This window comes from Scyliorhinus torazame, chromosome 13 (assembly GCF_047496885.1).
Source record: "Scyliorhinus torazame isolate Kashiwa2021f chromosome 13, sScyTor2.1, whole genome shotgun sequence".
Lineage (NCBI taxonomy): Eukaryota > Metazoa > Chordata > Chondrichthyes > Carcharhiniformes > Scyliorhinidae > Scyliorhinus > Scyliorhinus torazame.
In genome coordinates, this window is record NC_092719.1 from 90526085 (window position 1) to 90550376 (window position 24292).

The 24292-nt window shown below is 46.5% G+C and overlaps 1 protein-coding gene across 3 annotated transcripts in view; it reads left to right on the top strand.

The window, feature by feature from the left end:
- The window catches only part of appl2 (adaptor protein, phosphotyrosine interaction, PH domain and leucine zipper containing 2), a 271692-nt gene extending 247632 nt beyond the window's left edge, over positions 1 to 24060 (top strand). For all 3 annotated transcript variants that reach the window (XM_072471949.1, XM_072471947.1, XM_072471948.1), the window contains 2 exons: positions 4944 to 4991; positions 20021 to 24060. In XM_072471949.1, the coding sequence (XP_072328050.1) occupies positions 4944 to 4991; positions 20021 to 20143 (171 nt within the window). In that variant the 3' untranslated portion in view covers positions 20144 to 24060. The remainder of the gene's footprint in view (positions 1 to 4943; positions 4992 to 20020) is intronic.
- The last annotated feature ends 232 nt before the right edge of the window (positions 24061 to 24292 follow it).

Here is a 24292-nt window from a genome sequence, read left to right on the forward strand (position 1 = left end):
TGGCTGACAGATCCCGGGTCCTGGTTGGCTGCTGACTCCTGGCTCCGCCCTGAAGGCGGAGTATAAGAACCCGAGCTTCTCCCCGCCACTTCATTCTGTTGCTGAACTGCTGGGGACAAGTCTCGCTTAATAAAGCCTGAATCGACTTCATCACTTCTCGTCTCTCTCGTAAGTCATTGTGCACTACAATTTATTAAGCGAGCTTAAAAGACGATGGAGCTCCGGATCGCCCCGGAATGCCTGCGCATCAGCCCCCACGCAGCGAACTCGGCAGCAGTATTTAAACACTGGCAAGCATGTTTTGAAGGCTACCTCCGAACGGCCCCCGGCCGGATCACAGAAGACCAGAAAATGCAGGTCCTGCATTCGAGGGTAAGCCCGGAAATTTACCCTCTCATAGAAGACGCAGAGGATTTCCCGACGGCGCTCGCATTACTGAAGGGCATCTACGTTCGGCCCGTTAACCAGGTCTACGCGCGCCACCAACTCGCAACGAGATGGCAAAGTCCCAGAGAATCGCTAGAAGAATTCTACGCCGCGCTGCTAATTTTGGGACGGGGCTGCAGCTGCCCGCCGGTGAACGCGATCGAACACACGGACATGCTAATTCGCGATGCTTTTGTGGCAGGTATGAACTCTCCCCAAATCCGCCAAAGACTTTTAGAAAGAGAGTCGCTAGGACTCTCAGAGGCACGGGCCCTTGCAGCTTCCCTAGATGTGGCCTCGCAAAACGCCCGCGCCTACGGCCCCGACCGCGCAGCAGCCCCTTGGGCTCCGTGGACCCCCGTCGCGACAAATCCCCCCCCCCCCCTCGCAGGCTTGTGCGGTTAAAGCACCAGACCATCCCGGGGGGGCCCGCTGCTATTTCTGCGGGCAAGCGAAACACCCCCGGCAGTGCTGCCCGGCCCGCGCAGCTATTTGTAAAAGCTGCAGCAAGAAGGGCCATTACGCGGCAGTGTGCCGGTCCCGGGGGGTCGCCGCAATCCCCGGAGAAGAACGAGCCCAGCATATCCCAAACGCTCCCCAACCCCCCCCCAGCGCCCCATGTGAGACCAGCGGGTGCCGCCATTTTGGGCCCCGGGCACCACGAGGGGAGGATGGGCGCCGCCATCTTGTGACCCCCCAGCCACGTGCGATTCATGGGGGCGGCCATTTTGTCCACCCCCGACCACGTGTGATCCATGGGGGCGGCCATTTTGTCCACCCCCGGCCACGTGCGATTCATGGACGCCACCATCTTGGTTGACAACAAAGGACCCCAGCATCGACGGCTCCACGGGGTCCGAAGAAGACGCCGCGACACTACTACCACGACTGGCTTCGGTGACTCTGGATCAATCACGGCCCCGGACGCTCCAGACGACGACAACAACGGTGCTGATCAACGGACACGAGACACCATGCCTGATCGACTCCGGGAGCACTGAAAGTTTTATTCACCCAGACACGGTAAGACGCTGTTTTCTGACCATCCATCCAAGCACGCAAAAGATTTCCCTAGCTGCAGGATCCCACTCCGTAGAGATCAAAGGGTTCTGCATCGCGAACCTAACAGTGCAAGGGAGGGAGTTTAAGAACTACAGGCTCTACGTCCATCCCCAACTCTGCGCGCCCACATTACTGGGATTAGATTTCCAGTGTAACCTGCAGAGCCTAACAATTCGGCGGCCCAATACCCCCAGTCACTATCTGCGGCCTCGCAACTCTCAAGGTCGAACCGCCGTCCTTGTTTGCAAACCTCACCCCGGATTGCAAACCCGTCGCCACTAGGAGCAGACGGTACAGCGCCCAGGACTGGATATTTATTCGGTCTGAAGTCCAGCGGTTGCTGAAGGAAGGCATAATCCAGGCCAGCAATAGTCCCTGGAGAGCCCAGGTGGTAGTAGTAAAGACCGGGGAGAAGCAAAGGATGGTCGTAGACTATAGTCAGACCATCAACAGGTACACACAGCTAGATGCGTACCCTCTCCCCCGCATATCCGACATGGTAAATCGGATTGCCCAGTATAAGGTTTTCTCCACCGTGGACCTCAAGTCCGCCTACCACCAGCTCCCCATCCGCCCAGGTGACCGCAAGTACACAGCCGTCGAGGCAGACGGGCGTCTATACCACTTCCTAAGGGTCCCATTTGGTGTCACAAACGGGGTCTCGGTCTTCCAACGGGAGATGGACCGAATGGTTGACCAGCACGGGTTGCAGGCCACGTTCCCGTATCTCGACAACGTAACCATCTGCGGCCACGATCAGCAGGACCACGACGCCAACCTCCAAACATTCCTCCAGACCGCTAACGCCCTGAACCTCACATACAACGAGGAAAAGTGCGTTTTTAGCACAAACCGGTTGGCCATCCTGGGATACATAGTGTGCAATGGGATAATAGGCCCCAACCCCGAACGCATGCGCCCCCTTATGGAATTTCCCCTCCCCCACTGTTCCAAAGCCCTGAAACGTTGCCTGGGTTTCTTTTCATATTACGCCCAGTGGGTCCCCCAGTATGCAGACAAGGCCCGCCCGCTAATACAGTCCACTACCTTCCCCCTGTCGACAGAGGCTCGCCAGGCCTTCAGCCGCATCAAAGCGGATATCGCAAAGGCCACGATGCGCGCCATCGACGAGTCCCTCCCCTTCCAGGTCGAGAGCGACGCATCTGACGTAGCTCTGGCGGCCACCCTTAACCAAGCGGGCAGACCCGTGGCCTTTTTCTCCCGGACCCTCCACGCCTTAGAAATCCGCCACTCCTCAGTGGAAAAGGAAGCCCAAGCCATAGTGGAAGCTGTGCGACATTGGAGGCATTACCTGGCCGGCAGGAGATTCACTCTCCTCACCGACCAACGGTCGGTAGCCTTCATGTTCGATAATGCACAGTGGGGCAAAATTTAAAATGACAAGATCTTAAGGTGGAGGATCGAGCTCTCCACCTTCAACTATGAGATCTTGTACCGTCCCGGAAAGCTGAACGAGCCGTCCGATGCCCTATCCCGCGGCACATGTGCCAACGCACAAATAGACCGCCTCCAAGCCCTCCACGAGGACCTCTGCCACCCGGGGGTCACTCGATTCTACCATTTCGTAAAGTCCCGCAACCTCCCCTACTCTGTGGAGGAGGTCCGTACAGTCACCAGGAACTGCCACATCTGCGCAGAGTGCAAACCGCACTTTTCAGGCCGGATAGAGTGCACCTGATCAAGGCTTCCCGCCCCTTTGAACGCCTCAGTTTGGATTTCAAAGGCCCCCTCCCCTCCACTGACCGCAACGCATACTTCCTGAACGTGGTGGACGAGTACTCTCGTTTCCCCTTCGCCATCCCCTGCCCCGACATGACAGCGGCCACAGTCATTAAAGCCCTTGGCACCATATTCACACTGTTCGGTTGCCCCGCGTATATCCATAGCGACAGGGGGTCCTCCTTCATGAGTGACGAGCTGCGCCAGTTCCTGCTCAGCAAGGGCATAGCCTCGAGCAGGACGACCAGCTACAACCCCCGGGGGAACAGGCAAGTAGAGAGGGAGAACGGCACGGTCTGGAAGACCGTCCTGCTGGCCCTACGGTCCAGGGATCTCCCGGTGGCAGGAGGTACTCCCGGATGCTCCCCACTCCGTCCGGTCGCTGCTGTGTACCACCACTAACCAAACGCCTCATGAGCGCCTCCTTGTCTTCCCCAGGAATTCCTCCTCCGGAACTTCGCTGCCGACCTGGCTGGCGGCCCCAGGACCCATCTTGCTCCGGAAACATGTGCGGGCGCACAAATCGGACCCGTTGGTCGAGAGGGTTCACCTTCTCCACGCGAACCCGCAGTCCGCCTACGTGGCGTACCCCGATGGCCGACAGGACACGGTCTCCCTGCGGGACCTGGCGCCCGCCGGCAACACACACACCACACCCCCCCCGACACCGATCATCCCCTCCCTGCCACCGGTGCACCCCGCGACCGCCCCCTTCCCGGGGGGATCGGTCCTCCTCCCGTGCCCGCCCAGGAGTGAAACAGGAACAAACACCGAAACGCTCCCGGAGACGACAACGCCTGAACAAGCACCTGTAAAACCACCGGGGCTGAGGCGATCGACGAGGAAGACCAGACCGCCCGCTCGACTCATGGCATCCGCGTGACACCAAGAATGTTGTTGTCTTGTAACAAAAAAAAAAATGTTGTCTTGCTAATATTGTAAATAGTTTCACAAACTTGTACATAGCCCAGTGTAGGGCTAAAACTGTAGTAACATGTCCGAAATTATCCTTCCAGGGCCAGCCTTGTAAACCCCTACCACCATGCGAACCACCACCCCGCCGGGTTCCCTTTTAACAAGGGGTGAATGTGGTGGTATGTATTAGGGGTCATGTGGGACTGTGAAGCCGTGATGCTATTGGCTGACAGATCCCGGGTCCTGGTTGGCTGCTGACTCCTGGCTCCGCCCTGAAGGCGGAGCATAAGAACCCGAGCTTCTCCCCGCCGCTTCATTCTGTTGCTGAACTGCTGGGGACAAGTCTCGCTTAATAAAGCCTGAATCGACTTCATCACTTCTCGTCTCTCTCGTAAGTCATTGTGCGCTACATGGGGAAGAAGCTGTTTTTGAACCTTTAGTGCATGTTCTCAGACTTTTGTGTCTCCTGCCCGATGGAAAAAGTTGGAAGAGAGAATAATCCGGGTGGAAAGGGTCTTTGATAACACTGCCCACTTTCCCAAGGCATTTGGAGGTGTAGACAGAGTCAATGGATGGGAGGCGGGGTCGTGTGATGGGCTGGGCTGTCTGTGTTCTCGACTCTCTGTAGTTTCTTACAATCTTGAGCTGAGCAGTTGCCATACCAGACTGTGATGCAGCCAGACAGGATGCTTTCTGTGGTACAGTGACCCATACCAATTTTTACAATGTGGAATGCCGAAGTGAGTGAATCATTTATCAAAAACTAGACATTACTGTGTTTCCTGTCTCTTATTTTGCAGATATGTTCCATTATTGATCTTGGAAGGAAGATTAATCAGGCAGAAAGGGTGAGTATTAAAATTTGTTTTAATAGCTGAAGGAATGGTGGGTAGTGTTTAGGTCTACAATGTGGGAGTTGGAAGACATTTAAAGAACAGTTCTACATTCTGCTGCCAATGTGATCCATTTGGACAATGGTTACAGTTCCTATTTCATTTTTTTGAATCACAATTTCGAGCTAATTGAAACATACCAAATTTGTCAGCGATTTGAAATACAAAAATGTAAGTGATTGCAACAACAGCAGTCATGCTCCAGATGGCACACTAATTACATGGAATGAACAGCACAGAAATTGCCCGTTCATAGTTGTGCTGGTGGTGTTCATGCTCCGCACGAGCCTCTTCTTGCCCGTACTTCACTTAACCCTATCAGCGTAACCTTTTCTGTGTTTCTGTCTCTTTTATACTCATCTGCCTTGCCTTTAAAATACATCTATGCTATTCGCCTCACTTATGCAAACAAACAAAGAACAGAGAAATGTACAGCCCAGGAACAGGCCCTTCGGCCCTCCAAGCCCGTGCCGACCATGCTGCCCGACTAAACTACAATGTTCGACACTTCCTGGGTCCGTATCCCTCTATTCCCATCCTATTCATGTATTTATCAAGATGCCCCTTAAATGTCACTATCGTCCCTGCCTCCACCACCTCCTCCGGTAGTGAGTTCCAGCCACCCACTACCCTCTGCGTAAAAAACTTGCCTCGTACATCTACTCTAAACAAAGAACAAAGAACAAAGAAATGTACAGCACAGGAACAGGCCCTTCGGCCCTCCAAGCCCGTGCCGACCATACTGCCCGACTAAACTACAATCTTCTACACTTCCTGGGTCCGTATCCTTCTATTCCCATCCTATTCATATATTTGTCAAGATGCCCCTTAAATGTCCCTATCGTCCCTGCCTCCACTACCTCCTCCGGTAGTGAGTTCCAGGCACCCACCTTGCCCCTCTCACCTTAAACCTATGCCCCCTAGTAATTGACCCCTCTACCCCAGGGAAAAGCCTCTGACTATCCACTCTGTCTATGCCCCTCATAATTTTGTAGACCTCTATCAGGTCGCCCCTCAACCTCCTTCGTTCCAGTGAGAACAAACCGAGTTTATTCAACCGCTCCTCATAGCTAATGCCCTCCATACCAGGCAACATTCTGGTAAATCTCTTCTGCACCCTCTCCAAAGCCTCCACATCCTTCTGGTAGTGTGGCGACCAGAATTGAACACTATACTCCAAGTGTGGCCTAACTAAGGTTCTATACAGCTGCAACATGACTTGCCAATTCTTATACTCAATGCCCCGGCCAATGAAGGCACGCATGCCGTATGCCTTCTTGACTACCTTCTCCACCTGTGTTGCCCCTTTCAGTGACCTGTGGACCTGTACTCCTAGATCTCTTTGACTTTCAATACTCTTGAGGGTTCTACCATTCACTGTATATTCCCTACCTGCATTAGTCCTTTAGAGGATGAGAAGGGAGATTTAATAATGGGAGATGAGGAAATGGCTGAGGAACTGAACAGGTTTTTTGGGTCGGTCTTCACAGTGGAAGACACAAATAACATGCCAGTGACTGATGGAAATGAGGCTATGATAGGTGAGGACCTTGAGAGGATTGATATCACCAAGGAGGTAGTGATGGGCAAGCTAATGGGGCTAAAGGTAGACAAGTCTCCTGGCCCTGATGGAATGCATCCCAGAGTGCTAAAGGAGATCGCTAGGGAAATTGCAAATGCACTAGTGATAATTTACCAAAATTCACTAGACTCTGGGGTGGTCCCGGCGGATTGGAAATTAGCAAACGTGACACCACTGTTTAAAAAAGGAGGTAGGCAGAAAGTGGGTAATTATAGGCCAGTGAGCTTAACTTCGGTAGTAGGGAAGATGCTGGAATCTATCATCAAGGAAGAAATAGCGAGGCACCTGGATGGAAATTGTCCCATTGGACAGACGCAGCATGGGTTCATAAAGGGCAGGTCGTGCCTAACTAATTTAGTGGAATTTTTTGAGGACATTAACAGTGTGGTAGATAACGGGGAGCCAATGGATGTGGTATATCTGGATTTCCAGAAAGCCTTTGACAAGGTGCCACACACAAGGTTGTTGCATAAGATAAAGATGCATGGCATTAAGGGGAAAGTAGGAGCATGGATAGAGGATTGGTTAATTAATAGAAAGCAAAGAGTGGGGATTAATGGGTGTTTCTCTGGTTGGCAATCAGTAGCTAGTGGTGTCCCTCAGGGATCAGTGTTGGGCCCACAACTGTTCACAATTTATAGAGATGATTTGGAGTTGGGGACCAAGGGCAATGTGTCCAAGTTTGCAGACGACACTAAGATAAGTGGTAAAGCAAAAAGTGCAGAGGATACTGGAAGTCTGCAGAGGGATTTGGACAGGCTAAGTGAATGGGCTAGGGTCTGGCAGATGGAATACAATGTTGACAAATGTGAGGTTATCCATTTTGGTAAGAATAACGGCAAAAGGGATTATTATTTAAATGATAAAATATTAAAACATGCTGCTGTGCAGAGAGACCTGGGTGTGCTCGTGCATGAGTCGCAGAAAGTTGGTTTTCAGGTGCAACAGGTGATTAAGAAGGCAAATGGAATTTTGTCCTTCATTGCTAGAGGGATGGAGTTTAAGACTAGGGAGGTTCTGCTGCAATTGTATAAGGTGTTAGTGAGGCCACACCTGGAGTATTGTGTTCAGTTTTGGTCTCCTTACTTGAGAAAAGACGTACTGGCACTGGAGGGTGTGCAGAGGAGATTCACTAGGTTAATCCCAGAGCTGAAGGGGTTGGATTACGAGGAGAGGTTGAGTAGACTGGGACTGTACTCGTTGGAATTTAGAAGGATGAGGGGGGATCTTATAGAAACATATAAGATTATGAAGGGAATCGATAGGATAGATGCGGGCAGGTTGTTTCCACTGGCGGGTGAAAGCAGAACTAGGGGGCATAGCCTCAAAATAAGGGGAAGTAGATTTAGGACAGAGTTTAGGAGGAACTTCTTCACCCAAAGGGTTGTGAATCTATGGAATTCCTTGCCCAGTGAAGCAGTAGAGGCTCCTTCATTAAATGTTTTTAAGATAAAGATAGATAGTTTTTTGAAGAATAAAGGGATTAAGGGTTATGGTGTTCGGGCCGGAAAGTGGAGCTGAGTCCACAAAAGATCAGCCATGATCTCATTGAATGGCGGAGCAGGCTCGAGGGGCCAGATGGCCTACTCCTGCTCCTAGTTCTTATGTTCTTATGTTCTTCCAAAATTCATTACCTCACATTTGTCCGGATTAAACTCCATCTGCCATCTCTCCGCCCAAGTCTCCAAACAATCTAAATCCTGCTGTATCCTCTGACAGTCCTCATCGCAATCTGCAATTCCACCAACCTTTGTGTCGTCTGCAAACTTATGAATCAGACCAGTTACATTTTCCTCCAAATCATTTATATATACTACAAACAGCAAAGGTCCCAGCACTGATCCCTGTGGAACACCACTGGTCACAGCCCTCCAATTAGAAAAGCATCCTTCCATTGCTACTCTCTGCCTTCTATGACCTAGCCAGTTCTGTATCCACCTTGCCAGCTCACCCCTGATCCCGTGTGACTTCACCTTTTGTACTAGTCTACCATGAGGGACCTTGTCAAAGGCCTTACTGAAGTCCATATAGACAACATCCACTGCCCTACCTGCATCAATCATCTTAGTGACCTCCTCGAAAAACTATCAAGTTAGTGAGACACGACCTCCCCTTCACAAAACCATGCTGCCTCTCACTAATACGTCCATTTGCTTCCAAATGGGAGTAGATCCTGTCTCGAAGAATTCTCTCCAGTAATTTCCCTACCACTGAAGTAAGGCTCACCGGCCTGTAGTTCCCTGGATTATCCTTGCTACCCTTCTTAAACAGAGGAACAACATTGGCTATTCTCCAGTCCTCTGGGACATCACCTGAAGACAGTGAGGATCCAAAGATTTCTGTCAAGGCCTCAGCAATTTCCTCTCCAGCCTCCTTCAGTATTCTGGGGTAGATCCCATCAGGCCCTGGGGACTTATCTACCTTAATATTTTTTAAGACACCCAACACCTCGTCTTTTTGGATCTCAATGTGACCCAGGCTATTTACACACCCTTCTCCAGACTCAACATCTACCAATTTCTTCTCTTCAGTGAATACTGATGCAAAGTATTCATTTAGTACCTCGCCCATTTCCTCTGGCTCCACACATAGATTCCCTTGCCTATCCTTCAGTGGGCCAACCCTTTCTCTGGCTACCCTCTTGCTTTTTATGTACGTGTACAAAGCCTTGGGATTTTCCTTAACCCTATTTGCCAATGACTTTTCGTGACCCCTTCTAGCCCTCCTGACTCCTTGCTTAAGTTCCTTCCTACTTTCCTTATATTCCACACAGGCTTTGTCTGTTCCCAGCCTTTTAGCCCTGACAAATGCCTCCTTTTTCTTTTTGACGAGGCCTACAATATCTCTCGTTATCCAAGGTTCCCGAAAATTGCCGTATTTATCCTTCTTCCTCACAGGAACATGCCGGTCCCGAATTCCTTTCAACTGACACTTGAAAGTCTCCCACATGTCAGATGTTGATTTGCCCTCAAACATCCGCCCCCAATCTATGTTCTTCAGTTCCCGCCTAATATTGTTATAATTAGCCTTCCCCCAATTTAGCACATTCATCCTAGGACCACTCTTATCCTTGTCCACCAGTACTTTAAAACTTACTGAATTGTGGTCACTGTTACCAAAATGCTCCCCTACTGAAACATCTACCACCTGGCCGGGCTCATTCCCCAATACCAGGTCCAGTACCCCCCCTTCCCTAGTTGGACTGTCTACATATTGTTTTAAGAAGCCCTCCTGGATGCTCCTTACAAACTCCGCCCCGTCTAAGCCCCTGGCACTAAGTGAGTCCCAGTCAATATTGGAGAAGTTGAAGTCTCCCATCACCACAACCCTGTTGTTTTTACTCTTTTCCAAAATCTGTCTACCTATCTGCTCCTCTATCTCCCGCTGGCTGTTGGGAGGCCTGTAGTAAACCCCCAACATTGTGACTGCACCCTTCTTATTCCTGATCTCTACCCATATAGCCTCACTGCCCTCTGAGGTGTCCTCCCGCAGAACAGCTCTGATATTCTCCCTAATCAGTAGCGCAACTCCCCTTTTACATCCCCCTCTATCCCGCCTGAAACATCTAAATCCTGGAACGTTTAGCTGCCAATCCTGCCCTTCCCTCAACCAGGTCTCTGTAATGGCAACAACATCAGAGTTCCAAGTACTAATCCAAGCTCTAAGTTCACCTATAGTTCATATTCTAACCACTTTCTGGGTAAAGACGTTTTGTAGAATCATAGAACCCTATAGTGCAGAAGGAGGCCATTCGGCCCATTGGGTCTGCATCAACCCTTGAGCACCCTACCCAGGTCCACGCTGCCACCCTATCCCAATAACCCCACCTAACCTTTTGGACACTGAGGGGCAATCCACCTAAACTGTATATCTTTGGATGTTTCTCTTGAATTCCTTATTGGATTCAGTTAATAGCTTACAATTATGGATTTGGAGTCCTGCTCAAGTGGAAACATCTGTTCATAGAACATACAGTGCAGAAGGAGGCCATTCAGCCCATCGAGTCTGCACCGACCCACTTAAGCCCTCACTTCCACCCTATCCCCGTAACCCAATAACCCCTCCTCACCTTTTTGGTCACTAAGGGCAATTTAGCATGGCCAATCCACCTAACCTGCACGTCTTTGGACTGTGGGAGGAAACCGGAGCATCCGGAGGAAACCCACGCAGACACTGGGCGAACGTGCAGATTCCGTACAGACAGTGACCCAGCGGGGAATCTAACCTGGGACCCTGGCGCTGTGAAGCCACAGTGCTATTCACTTGTGCTACCGTGCTGCCCCTATCTATCACACTCCTTCATAGTTTTAAAACCTCTCCGCCTTTTTTCTAGAAAAATGTCCCCCAGCCTGTTCTGTTCGTCCTTCTAGTTAGAACAACTCTGTTGAATGTCAACCGTGTCAATTTTTCAGAATCCTTCAGTGCCTCTATATTCTTTTTGTAAATTTGGAGATCCAATATCTGTCTAACTCAGCCTTCAATATATTCAATGACCTAGTCTTCACTGCTGACTGAAGGAGAGTTCCAAAGACTAACAACCCTCTGAGAGAAGAGATTCCTCCTCACCTCTTGTCGTAAATGGGGACCCTTTATTTTTAAACTGTGCCCCTCAGTTCCTGATTTACCCACGAGAAACACCTTCTCAGTATTCTTGAGTCCAAATTGTTTATGTAAATAGTGAATAACAATGGTCCCAGCACCAATCCTTTTTTTAAATCATGCCCTTCACTTATCAATCTAACAATCCTTAAGATCTAATCAATAGCTATATCCATTCTGTACTTAAAGCTATTAACCTCCTTCATCAGTTTGAAACAAATAACAAAGAAAAGTACAGCACAGGAACAGGCCCTTCGGCCACCCAACCCTGTGTCGATCATGGTGCCCTAACTAAAAAAACCTTCTGGCCTTATGCGGTCCATATCCCTCTTTCCCTCCTATTCATGTATCCATCCAGGTGCCTCTTAAATGTTGCTAATATGCCTGCTTCCACCATATCCTCTGGCAGTGCGTTCCAGGCACCCACCACTCTCTATGTGAAAAACGTATCCTGCACATCTCTGTGGCAACGAAAGAGACTCACAGATGGCATGTTGCCTCCCGGGTGCCAGGGGCTGTGACATCTCGGACCGTGTTTCCAGAATTTCCTTAAGGGGGAGGGGGAACAGTCACAAGTCGTGGTACACATCGGTACCAACGACATAGGTAAGAGAAGGGACGGGGATTTAAAACAGGAATTTAGGGAGCTAGGGTGGAAGCTGAGAGCCAGGACAAACCATGTTGTCATCTCTGGTTTGTTGCCGGTGCCACGTGCTAGCGAGTTGAGGAATAGGGAGGGAGTGCAGATGAACACGTGGCTGCAGGGATGGTGTAGGAGGGAGGGAGGGTTTTAGTTACGTGGATAAGTGGAGCACATTCTGGGGAAGGTGGGACCTGTACAGACAGGACGGTTTGCACTTGAACCAGAGGGGCACCAATATCCTGGGAGGGAAATTTGCTACGGCTCTTCGGGGGGGTTTAAACTAATTTGTCAGGGGGATGGGAAAACGATCTGTAGTCCAGAAGCCATTGTTGAGAGTAGTGAGGTACTGAGGAGGGTATCAATGTCACAGGAATGTACCGGCAGACAAAAAGGTGGGTTGAAGTGTGTCTACTTCAATGAAAGGAGCAATGAAACGAGAATAAGGATGGTGAACTTGGAGCGTGGATTGGTACTTGGGACTACAATGTTGTGGCCATTACGGAGACATGGTTAGAACAGGGACAGGAATGGTTGTTGAAAGTTCCGGGGTATAGATGTTTCAGTGAGAGTAGGGAAGGTGGTAAAAGAGGTGGAGGAGTAGCATTGTTAATCAAGGATAGCTTAACGGCTGCAGAAAGGTAGTTCGAGGGGGATCTGCCTACTGAGGTAATATGGGCTGAAGTTAGAAATAGGAAAGGAGCGGTCACGTTGTTAGGAGTTTTCTATAGGCCCCCAAATAGTAATAGAGATGTGGAGGAAGAAATTGCAAAACAGATTATGGATAGGTGTGGAGGTCTCAGAGTAGTTGTCATGGGTGAGTTTAACTTTCCAAATATTGATTGGAACCTCTATAAGTCGAACAGTTCGGATGGGGCAATTTTTGTACAGTGTGTGCAGGATGGTTTCCTGACACAATATGTGGATAGGCCGACAAGAGGTGGGGCCACATTGGATTTAGTACTGGGTAATGAACCGGGCCAAGTGTTAGATTTGTTTGTGGGAGAGCACTTTGGAGATAGTGACCACAATTCAGTGTCTTTCACTATTGCAATGGAGAGGGATAGGGCCATACGGCAGGGCAAGGTTTATAATTGGGGGAGGGGTAATTATGATGCGATTCGGCAAGAATTAAGGAGCAAAAGATGGGAACAGAAACTGTCAGGGAAAGGCACAAATGAAAAGTGGAGTTTGTTCAAGGAACAAATACTGCGTGTCCTTGATAGGTATGTCCCTGTCAAGCAGGGAGGAAATTGCCGTGTGAGGGAACCATGGTTCACAAAAGAGGTTGAATGTCTTGTCAAGAGGAAAAAGGAAGTGTATGTAAGGATGAGAAAACAAGGTTCAGTTGGGTCACTTGAGGGTTACAAGGTAGCAAGGAATGAGCGAAAAAAAAAGGGCTTAGGAGAGCTAGGAGGGGGCATAAGAAGTCCTTGGCGGGTTGGATCAAGGAAAATCCCAAGGCTTTTTACTCTTATGTGAGAAATAAAAGAATGACCAGGGTGAGGGTAAGGCCGGTCAAGGACAGTAGTGAGAACTTGTGCATTGAGTCAGAAGAAATTGGAGAGGCGTTGATGAATACTTTTCTTCAGTGTTCACCAAGGAGAGGGGCCATGTTTTTGAGGATGAGTATGTGATACAGGCGGGTAGGCTGGTAGATGTTCTGAGGAAGGATGTATTAGCAATTTTGAAAAATCTTAGGGTTGGCAAGTCCCCTGGGCCAGATGGGATATATCCTAGGATTCTTTGGGAGGCAAGGGATGAGATTGCAGAGCCTTTGGCTTTGATCTTTGGGTCCTCACTGTCTACGGGGATAGTGCCAAAGGACTGGAGAGTGGCGAATGTTGTTCCTCTGTTCAAGAAAGGGAATAGGAATGACCCTGGTAATTATAGGCCGGTTAGTCTTACTTCAGTTAATGGAAAATGTCCTGAAGGATAGGATTTATGACCATTTTAAAAGATGCAGCTTAATCAGGGATAGTCAACACGGATTCGTGAAGGGTAAGTCTTGCCTTACAAATTTGATTGAATTCTTTGAGGAGGTAACTAAGTGTGTAGATGAAGGTAGAGCAGTTGATGTCGTAGACATGGATTTTAAAGTTTCCCCATGGTCGGCTCATGAAGAAAGTAAGGAGGTGTGGGATAGAGGGAAATTTGACCAATTGGATAAGTAACTGGCTATCACATAGAAGACAGAGGGTGGTGGTGGATGGAAAATTTTCAGACTGGAGACCAGTTACCAGCGGTGTACCACAGGGATCAGTGCTCGGTCATCTGCTGTTTGTGATTTTTATCAATGACTTGGATAAAGGGGGCTGAAGGGTGGGTCAATAAATTTGCTGATGACACCCAAGATTGGTGGAGAAGTGGATAAGGTGAAGGGCTGTTGTAGGCTGCAAAGAGACATTGATAAGATGCAGAGCTGGGCCGAAAAATGGCAGATGGAGTTTAACCCTGATAAGTGCAAGGTGATTCATTTTGGAAGGAAAGCTTTGAATGCGGATTACAGGGTCAACGACAGGGTTCTGAGGAATGTGGAGGAACAGAGAGATCTTGGGGTTCATGTCCACAGATCTCTGAAGGTTGCCACTCAAGTGGATAGAGCCGTGAAGAAGGCCTATATTGTGTTAGCGTTTATTAACGGGGGGCTTGAGTTTAAGAGCCGTGGGGTTATGCTGCAACTGTACATGACCCTGGTGAGACCACATTTGGAGTATTGTGTGCAGTTCTGGTCACCTCACTACAGGAAGGATGTGGAAGCATTGTAAAGGGTGCAAAGGAGATTTACCAGGATGCTGCCTGGTTTGGAGGATAGGTCTTATGAGGATAGGTCTTATGAGGATAGGTCTTATGAGGCAAGGTCTTATGAGGAAAGGTCTTATGAGGAAAGGTCTTATGAGGAAAGGTTGAGGGAGCTAGGGCTTTTCTCTTTGGAGCGGAGGAGGATGAGAGGCGACTTAATCGAGGTTTATAAGATGATGAGGGGGATAGGTAGAGTGGACGTTCAGAGACTATTTCCTCGGGTTGATGTAGCTGTTACAAGGGGGGATAACTATAAGGTTCCTTATTTAAATGTTTTTAAGAAAAAGATAGATACCTTTCTAAAGAATAAAGGGATTCGGGGATAAGGTGTACGGGCCGGAGAGTGGAGCTGAGTCCACAAAGATCAGCCGTGATCTCATTAAATTGAGCAGGCTCGAGGGGCCAGATGGCCTACTCCTGTTCCTAGTTCTTATGTTATGTTCAGGGTGGGAGATATAGGAGGGATGTCCGAGGTAGGTTCTTTACTCAAGAGAGTGGTTAGGGTGTGGAATGGACTGCCTGCTGTGATAGTGGAGTCGGACACTTTAGGAACTTTCAAGCGGTTATTGGATAGGCACATGGAGCACACCAGAATGACAGAGAGTGGGATAGCTTGATCTTGGTTTCGGACAAGGCTCGGCACAACATCGAGGGCCGATGGGCCTGTTCTGTGCTGTACTGTTTTATGTTCTATGTAAACCTCCCACCTCTCATCTTGAACCTGTGCCCCCTTGTAATTGACACTTCCACCCTTGGAAAAAAGCCTCTGACTCTCCACCCTATCTGCCTCTCATAATTTTGTAGACCTCTATTAGTTTTCCTCTCAGCCTCTATCTTTCCAGGGAAAACAATCCTAGTTTTTTCAACCTCTCCTCATGGCCAACACCCTCAAGACCTGGCAACCTTTTTTGCACGCTCTCAAAGTTTCCACGTCCTTCTGGTAATGTGGTGACGAGAACTGCTCCAAATGCGGCCTAACCAAAGTTTTGTATAGCTGCAACATGATTTCCCAAATCCTGTACTCAATGCCCCAGCTGATGAAGGCAAGCATGCCATATGCCTTCTGAATCACCTTGCTAACCTGTGTTTCCACTTTTATGAACTGTGGACCTGCATGCCCAGATCCCTCTGTATGTCAGTGTCCCTCAGGGTTTTGCCATTTACAGTGTAATTCATACCTAGATTTGATTCTCCAAAGTGTATCACCTACCATTTTTCCGGATTAAACTCCATCTGCCATTTCTATGCCCACGTCTCCAATCTATCTATATCCTGTTGTATCCCCTGACAATCCTTGGCATTATCAGCAACTCCGACAATCTTCGTATCATCCACAAACTTACTCATCAGACCACCCACATTTTCCTCCAGATCATTTATATATACCACAAACAACAGAAGTCCCAGCACTGGTGTTGGGCGTCTTGAAAAATATTAAGGTGGATAAGTCTCCAGGACCTGATGGGATCTACCCTAGAATACTGAAGGAGACAAGAGAGGAAATTGTTGAGGCCTTGACAGAAACCTTTGGATCCGACTGTCTTCAGGTGATGTCCCGGAGGACTGAAGAATAGCCAATGTTGTTCCTTTGTTTAAGAAGGGTAGCAAGGATAATCCAAGGAACTACAGGCCGGTGAGCCTTATGTCTGGTAGGGAAATTACTGGAGAGAATTCTTCGAAACAGGATCTACTTCCATATGGAAGCAAGTGGACATATTAGTGAGAGGCAGCACGGTTTTGTGATGTTTTGTCATGTCTCACTAACTTGATAAAGTTTTTTGAAGAGGTCACAAAGATGATTGATGCAGGTAGGGCAGTGGATGTTGTCTATATGCACTTCAATAAGGCCTTTGACAAGGTCCCTCATGGCAGACTGGTACAAAAGGTGAAGTCACACGGGATCAGGGGTGAGCTGGCAAGATGGATACAGAATTGGCTAGGTCATAGAAGGCAAAGAGTAGGAAGGGTGCTTTTCTGATTGGAGGGCTGTGACTAGTGGTGTTCCGCAGGGATGAGTGCTGGGACCTTTGCTGTTCGTAGTGTATATAAATGATTTGGAGGAAAATGTCTGATTAAGTTTGCGGACGATACAAAGGGTGGTGGAATTGCAGACAGCGATGAGGACTGTCAGAGGATACAGCAGGATTTAGCTCATTGGAGACTTGGGCGGAGATATGGCAGATGGAGTTTAATCCGTAAAAATGTGAAGTAATGCATTTTGGAAGGTCCAATACAGGTAGGGAATATACAGTGAATGGTAGAACCTCAAGACTATTGACAGCCAGAGGGATCTAGGTGTGCAGGTCCACAGGTCACTAAAAGGGGCAACACAGATGGAGAAGGTAGTCAAGAAGGCATACGGCATGCTTGCCTTCATTGGCCGGGGCATAGAGTATAAAAATTGGCAAGTCATGTTGCAGCTGTATAGAACCTTAGTTAGGTCACACTTGGAGTATAGTGTTCAATTCTGGTCGCCACACTACCAGAAGGATGTGGAGGCTTTAGAGAGGGTGCAGAAGAGATTTACCAGGATGTTGCCTGGTATGGAGGGCATTAGCTATGAGGAGAAGTTATATAAACTCGGTTTGTTTTCACTGGAACAAAGAAGGTTGAGGGGCGACCTGATAGAGGTCGACAAAATTATGAGGAGCATAGACAGAGTGGATAGTCAGAGACTTTTTCCCGGGGTAGAGGGGTTAATTACTAGGGGGCATAGGTTTAAGGTGTGAGGGGCAATGTTTAGAGGAGTGGTATGAGGCAAGTTTTTTTACACAGAGGGTAGTGGGTGCCTGGAACTCGCTGCCGGAGGAGGTGGTGGAAGCAGGGACGATAGTGACGTTTAAGGGGCATCTTGACCAATACATGAATAGGATGGGAATAGACGGGTACGGACGCCGAAAGTGTAGACCGTTTTAGTTTAGACAGGCAGCATGGCCGGCGCAGTTCTGGAGGGCCGAAGGGCCTGTTCCTGTGCTGTACTTTGTTGTTTGTTCTTTGTTCACTGATCTCTGGAAAACCATTAGCTTCAGATCTCCATTTTGAAAAACACCCTTCCAACACTACTCTCTGTCGTCTATAACCAAGCCAGTTCTGTATCTATCTAGTGAGCCCATCCCAAATCCCATGTGATTTTAGTTTTTGTACCAGTCTGCCATGTAGAACTTTGTCAAATTCCTTTCTAAAGTCCATATAAACTACACCCCAGCCCTTCCCTCATCAATTTTCTTTGTCACCTCTTCAAAAAAAGCTCAATCAAGTTGGTGAGACATGACTTTCACCCTACAAAACCATGCTGCATGTCACTAACTAGTCCATTTTCCTCCAAATATGCATATATCCTATCCCTCAGTATCTTTTCCAAAAGCGTGCCCACCACTGATGTCAGGCTCACCGGCCTATAATTTGCTGGATTATCTTAAACAAGGGAACAACATTGTCTATTCTCCAGTCCTCTGGAACCTCGCCTGTGGTCAAAGAGGATGTGAAGATATCTGTTGTAACCTGAGATAGATCACGTCCGGCCTCGGGGTCTTGTCTACATTAATGCAATTTAGGATACTCTACACTTCCTCCTTTGATATATTGACGTTCTCAAGAACGTTCAGACACCTACCCCTGACCTCAACGTCCGTCATGTCCTTCTCCCTAGTGAATACAAAGTATTCATTAAGGATTTCACCCACTTCCTGTCGTTCCACCCATAACTTCCCTTCATTGTCCTTGAGTGGACCCTTATACTCTTATCTTGCTCTCCTTGACCATGTTTGCTAAAGACATTTCCTGGCCCCTTTTAGCTCTCCTAATTCCATATTCCTTCCTACTTTCACTGTATACCTCAAGGACTTTGTCAGTTTTTAAGATGCTTAGACCTATCGTATGTTTCCTTTTTCCTTTTGACTAAGCTTACAATTTCCCTTGTCATCCATGGTTCCGGAATCCTGCCATTTATATCCTTCATTTTTGCGGGGACATGCCACTTCAATCAACTGGCCTTTAAAAGCCTCCCACATGTCAGACGTGGATTTGCCTTCAAATAGCCACTCCCAAACCACATTCCCCAGTTACTGTCTAATTTGGATGTAATTAGCCCTCGCCCAATTAAGCACCCTAACCACAGGCCACTCTTGTCCTTATCCATAACTACTCAAAATCTTGTGGAATTATGGTCATAAGTCCAAAATGCTCCCCCACTGAAACATCAATCACCTGGCCTGGCTCATTCCCCAATACCAAGCCTAGTCTGGCCCCCTCCGTGGTTGGATTGTCAACATACTGTATCAAAAAGCCCTCCTGGACACATCTAACAAATTGCTCTCCATCCGAACAAAGGGATTCCCAGTAAATCTGGGGGACGTTAAAGTCACCCATCACAACTACCCTGCTTTTTTCACACCTTTTCAATATCTGACTACACAACTGCTCCTCTGGGCTGTTGGGTGGTCTATAGTACATTCCCAACATTGTGATTTCACCCTTCTTATTCCTGAGCTCCACCCATAATGCCTCACTACAAGATCCTTCCAATGTGTCCTCCCTCAACACAGCTGTGATCTGCTCCCTAATCAGCAATGCAACTCCCCCACCTCTTTTATTTCCCCTCTGTCCCGTCTAAAACAACAATATCCCTGAGCATTAAGCTGTTAACCATGTCTCCGTAATTGCAATTACATCACAGTTCCATACAGTAATCCAGGCTCTCAGTTCTTCTATTTTACCTGTTATATTTCTTGCATTGAAGCAAACTCACTCCAGACCTACAGTCCCACTGAGCCCTGCGGCTTTCCTCTGCCTCCTCTTACTCTGCGCCATGTTTATCTCAGTCTCATTTTTTCCCCCAGTCCCTACACTTGCCAGTTGTTCCATTCCCACCCCCCTACCACACTCAATTAAACCCTCCCTAACAGCACTAGCAAAGTGCCCAGGATATTGGTGCCCCTCCAGGGTGTTTACTAGGTGATTTCAAAGCACTTTAGAAAATCTCAGGATATAACATTTACTACATTATCCTATCCAGTCTATCTGTTGTTGCTTCAAAGAATTCAGTAAGGTTGGTCAAGTATGTTATCTTTTGGAATCTGTCCTAACTGCTCTTGTTATGAATTTAGATGTTTTACTTTTACAGTTTTGAATAAAACGCTCTATCTGTTCTACCACTGATGCTAACTAATCTGTAGTTCTTGGACTTGTTTAATCTCCTGTTTTAACTGTTGGAATAACATTACCTTTCCGGCTGATGTCCTGAAAGCTGAACAACCAGTGCAGTTTAAATCATCACCCAGAATAGACTAGTGCTGTAAGTGGCTGGATCACAGTATTTGAAAAGAATCTGTTTAATTATCGAAGGAATTCTGTATGTTTCAGGATCCAGAAGCTTTAGCCGCACTCATGAAGTCAATAAAACTCAGTGCTGACGGAAAGTTCCTTTTGCTAAGACAACAGATGGACAAAGAGGAAGCTGAAGAGTGTTTAGAATCTGAAGCATAGAGACCGAGTATTGGGGCAGTCACAGCAAAAACCATTTGTAGTCTCCAACAGTTTCTTTGATTTCCAGTTCAGTCTTTTCATATGTAAATTTTGTTGTTGAATATTCGACCAATGAAGCGATGGGTGAATTTTGTGTTGGATGAAGGATATCTTTCTATCGGGGAATGAAGAATCAGTATTCATTATTCTACTAGTAATTTAGGGCTGGTTTACACAATCAAATTAATGAGTATAAAACCTGTCAATCACTCAAACTGACTTATTAATAACTTTGTTTTAAACTGACATTCACTTAAAAGATCCAAGTGCCTATACTTTTAAACTTCTTCACAAGACAATACTTTTGTATTGACAAGACAATTAGTATCTTCCATGACTTCAGGGTGTCAAAGTGCTTTACAGCCAATGTACAAAAAGAAGTATATGTACTGCAAAGTTACAAACAGGCACATAAGGTCAGTTCTGTTGTAATATAATGAGCTGAGAGAGTTTAAGTATTACCACACGGTATTATCAAAGGTGCATTTCACCTTATTGAAGTTGAGTGTGTGAAGGAGCGCTGATGTGGTGCAGCCAAAGCTTGTTCCTGATAAAGCTGGAAGACTGCCATGTAGTGTTAACATGTTCAGTTTCCAATCAAATACATTTTTGGATTCCCACATGGATATCATTTGTTAGACATATTCCTCCTGAATTTTGCATGATGGCAAGTTCTCTTTGCGTTGGGAAGTTATTCTCGCATCTCCCTCCTTTCTTCCTCCTCTTCTAACCAGAAGTCGACACCATCACTCCCCCACTACTTCCTGTTTCCCCATTATTTTGCTGAAACAATGGAAAGGCATGAATTATTTTCCACCCAAAAACTTTTGAGTGTTTCTCGCCCTTATTGCCTCAATAGTTACATGGATTTCATCCAGCTACAATTTACCAGATAGACTGCAGGAATACAAGGTGGTTCCCACCATTTTCTCGAGGGCATTTGGGTATGGGCAATAAATGCTGGTCTAGCCAGTAGTGTCATATCCCAAGAACAAATTTAAAAACAAGAGATACCCCAGGTGAATAGTTAGAATGTGATGTAAAGACTGCTGTACATCTGAGAGGAAAGCCTGAACGCAATACCAGTGTGTAGATTGCTGCTTCCTTAATCGCAGTTCATTCCACAATAGGAAACTTCTTGGCTATAAGGCCTGCTGTAAATTGAATACTGTCTTGATCCGGCAAGATAGTTAATCCAGACTAGGTATCTGCAGTTTATCACATCAACGTTTGACTGCTGGTTCTAGCTCCTGTGGGCATTGATCAGTTCCCAAATACCATTGCTTAATAACAAGCCTCCAATGGCAGGGAAAGTTACTATCCTTATCAAGCAGCCTGTGCTCTTCAGAAGTGAACATTCACCAAAGTTTTTTGATAGTGGAGCTGATCTTACTAGACAGAACTGGTTAATTATCAAAGCAGTAAAATTTGGCATTCCATCCAAATTGACAAAAGCAAGGTTAATTGAATCTCAGAAATTACAGCACAAAGATCAGCCCATTGATGCCTTTTCTGTGGGTTGAGCAGTCTAGGCCATTCTAATTTCCATTCAACACTTGGCCAATTCCATTTTAAATATTGCAGTCCTTGCCCCAGTGCACCTTTTATAGGCAATATTTCTTTTTCAAATAACTCAAGATAAAGTTCCTTGGATTTCCTCTGCCGTTCTCACCAATTCACCGAGATATCCATCTTTGTTATAATATAATTTTTCTTGTTCTGCATTGAACTGCATCTACCCATTTCACTATAATTCAAAATAGAAAAAGAGAACTTTTTTTTCCCTACATCTAAGCCATTTGTAGAAAGGGTGTGAGAGATCCTTGGGGCTTCCCACTACCCACATGCCACCTTTTCCAAAGAAATCCAATTCTCTTTCTGCTCCTGAGCCATCCAAACCTCTAATACCACATCTTTAACAAGTCCCTAATGCAGCACCAAATTAATTCCCTGAAAACCTATCTGTACATCAACGTTTATTCTTCCAAAATCTGTAAAGCACAAACTACCCATGAAGTTCATGGGTTCATTTTGAACCCATAATAAAGGATGAAATTAAATAAAATGAAAATCGCTTGTCATAAGTAGGCTTCAAATGAAGTTACTGTGAAAAGCCCCTAGTCGCCACATTCCGGCGCCTGTTCGGGGAGGCTGGTACGGGAATTGAACCGTGCTGCTGGCCTGCCTTGGTCTGCTTTAAAAGCCAGCTATTTAGCCCAGTGTGCTAAACCAGCCCCAGATTGCCCCCAAGTAAAGATCCTTTGTTTTTCTGGCATCTCCTTCCCCCTTTTTTCCAAAGCCTTTGGTGCAATTCAAAATTCCATTGGGACTTTTTGGTTAATGCCATTGTGTTCTCCTCAATTGCCCTCTGTCTAGGGGTACATCCCTTCAGGTTTTGGTAACTTTTTTTATTCCTTTAGTTCCATTATTTTTTTTAATTAAATTTCATTTTCAATCTATCTCAATTTTTAAATTACCTGATCTTTGAATTGCCTTATGGCCTTGCCCCCACCTGTCATCGCTCTACCTCCAGTTCAAAAATCCGCTGAGAACATGGTACTCCTCCAATTCTAACATTCCCAATTTCATTCCCTCCCCCCATTGGTGACTGTGCCTCCAATACCCTCCCTAAAAGTGATCTTTTACCTGTCCCAAAATCTCATTATGGCTCTGTATCAAATTCAGTCTGTGATGGACACTCTAAAAGGTGTTATAAAGAAAGTTGTGGTACTGAACTTCTTCACTGCCCTGTCCTGTGTTAAAGCGCTGCAGCATTCCTGCCATTACCCTATCCTAGACTTCAAGGTGATGAGATATTGGTGAGAGTTTTTCACACATCTCTGCTTCCTATTTTATGTATAGAGGGAAGAAAGATCACTCGGGTAGATGTAATGGACCCTGTAACACTATTCAAATACAAGAGTTTTTATTCTGGTGTCTTGATCTTCACCATGTTGTAATTAATGAATCACACTGCTGTTTGTGAGGGCCTGTTGGACACATTGTTATAATAGGGACTACACTTCAAAATTGCACTTCATTGGCTGTAAAGTGCTTTTGGACATCCTGATGCAATGAGAGGTACCAAACACACATTAAATTCATTCTTTATGTTACGATATACATACACCGATGCAACTGTTATGGTAAGGACAGATTTTCCCTAACATTTACATCAATGCTTGTTCACAAGATCTATAAAAAGATTTAATCAGCATTACTACCTACTTTAAGGTTCTACTACATGTGGCACTCAAGTGAGTAGGAGAATTGCTATTGTCTAGTTATATTAATTTTCTATTCAGATTCTATCCTCTAGGCCAGGATTGCGATTATAGTTTGTAAAAGCTCCTCAGCCACCACACTCCATGTCAGTCATGAAGGCAATACAATGTCCTTAATTATTTTTTACCTAGTTTAGTTCATTAAATCTCTGGGTTATGCCACCTGAGACCTTTGCCATTCTTTATTATGTAAATGTTATCCCTCCAAAGTCATTTGTTTTTAAAAATCAATATTTCTAGCAGCAGCAAATAAAATAGGACTAAAGGCAGAGGAGAGGCTCCAAACTCCATCCCACCCCAGCTGACACAACAATTGAAATTATTTGGCATTAAAAATTATAACTAGAATTTGTAACTCTTGTTGATCTTGATTTGATGGTTAACCAAGTAGTTATATAGACACACAGCATGTTCTATTTACAATTCATGTTACCAGTGATTTATTTTTATAAATCTACTTGGTAATCTGATTGGAGGTTAAAGGGGCCTGAACTGTTGTTGCATATTATAAAATGAGAGAAATAAGTTCTACACATTCTTGTTATTTTCTGTTTGTGGTTACCATAAAACATTAAACATCTTCTTGCAAAGAAACTGTGACACTTAAATTCTTGCTTTAGTACTGTCACAGCCATGTAAAAGTCATTTCCTCAAAGTGGTCCATGAGTTGAGAATTTGTGTGTGTGTGTGTTTGTGTATGCAGCCTCATTTTAATTTCCAAGTGATTTGACTTGAAAATAACCCAACAGTCAAGCTTTATTCTGAGTGAGAGACAGCCAGAGCGGGAATTGGAACTTGGTAATTTGGAGCAGTGTGGTAATTTGGT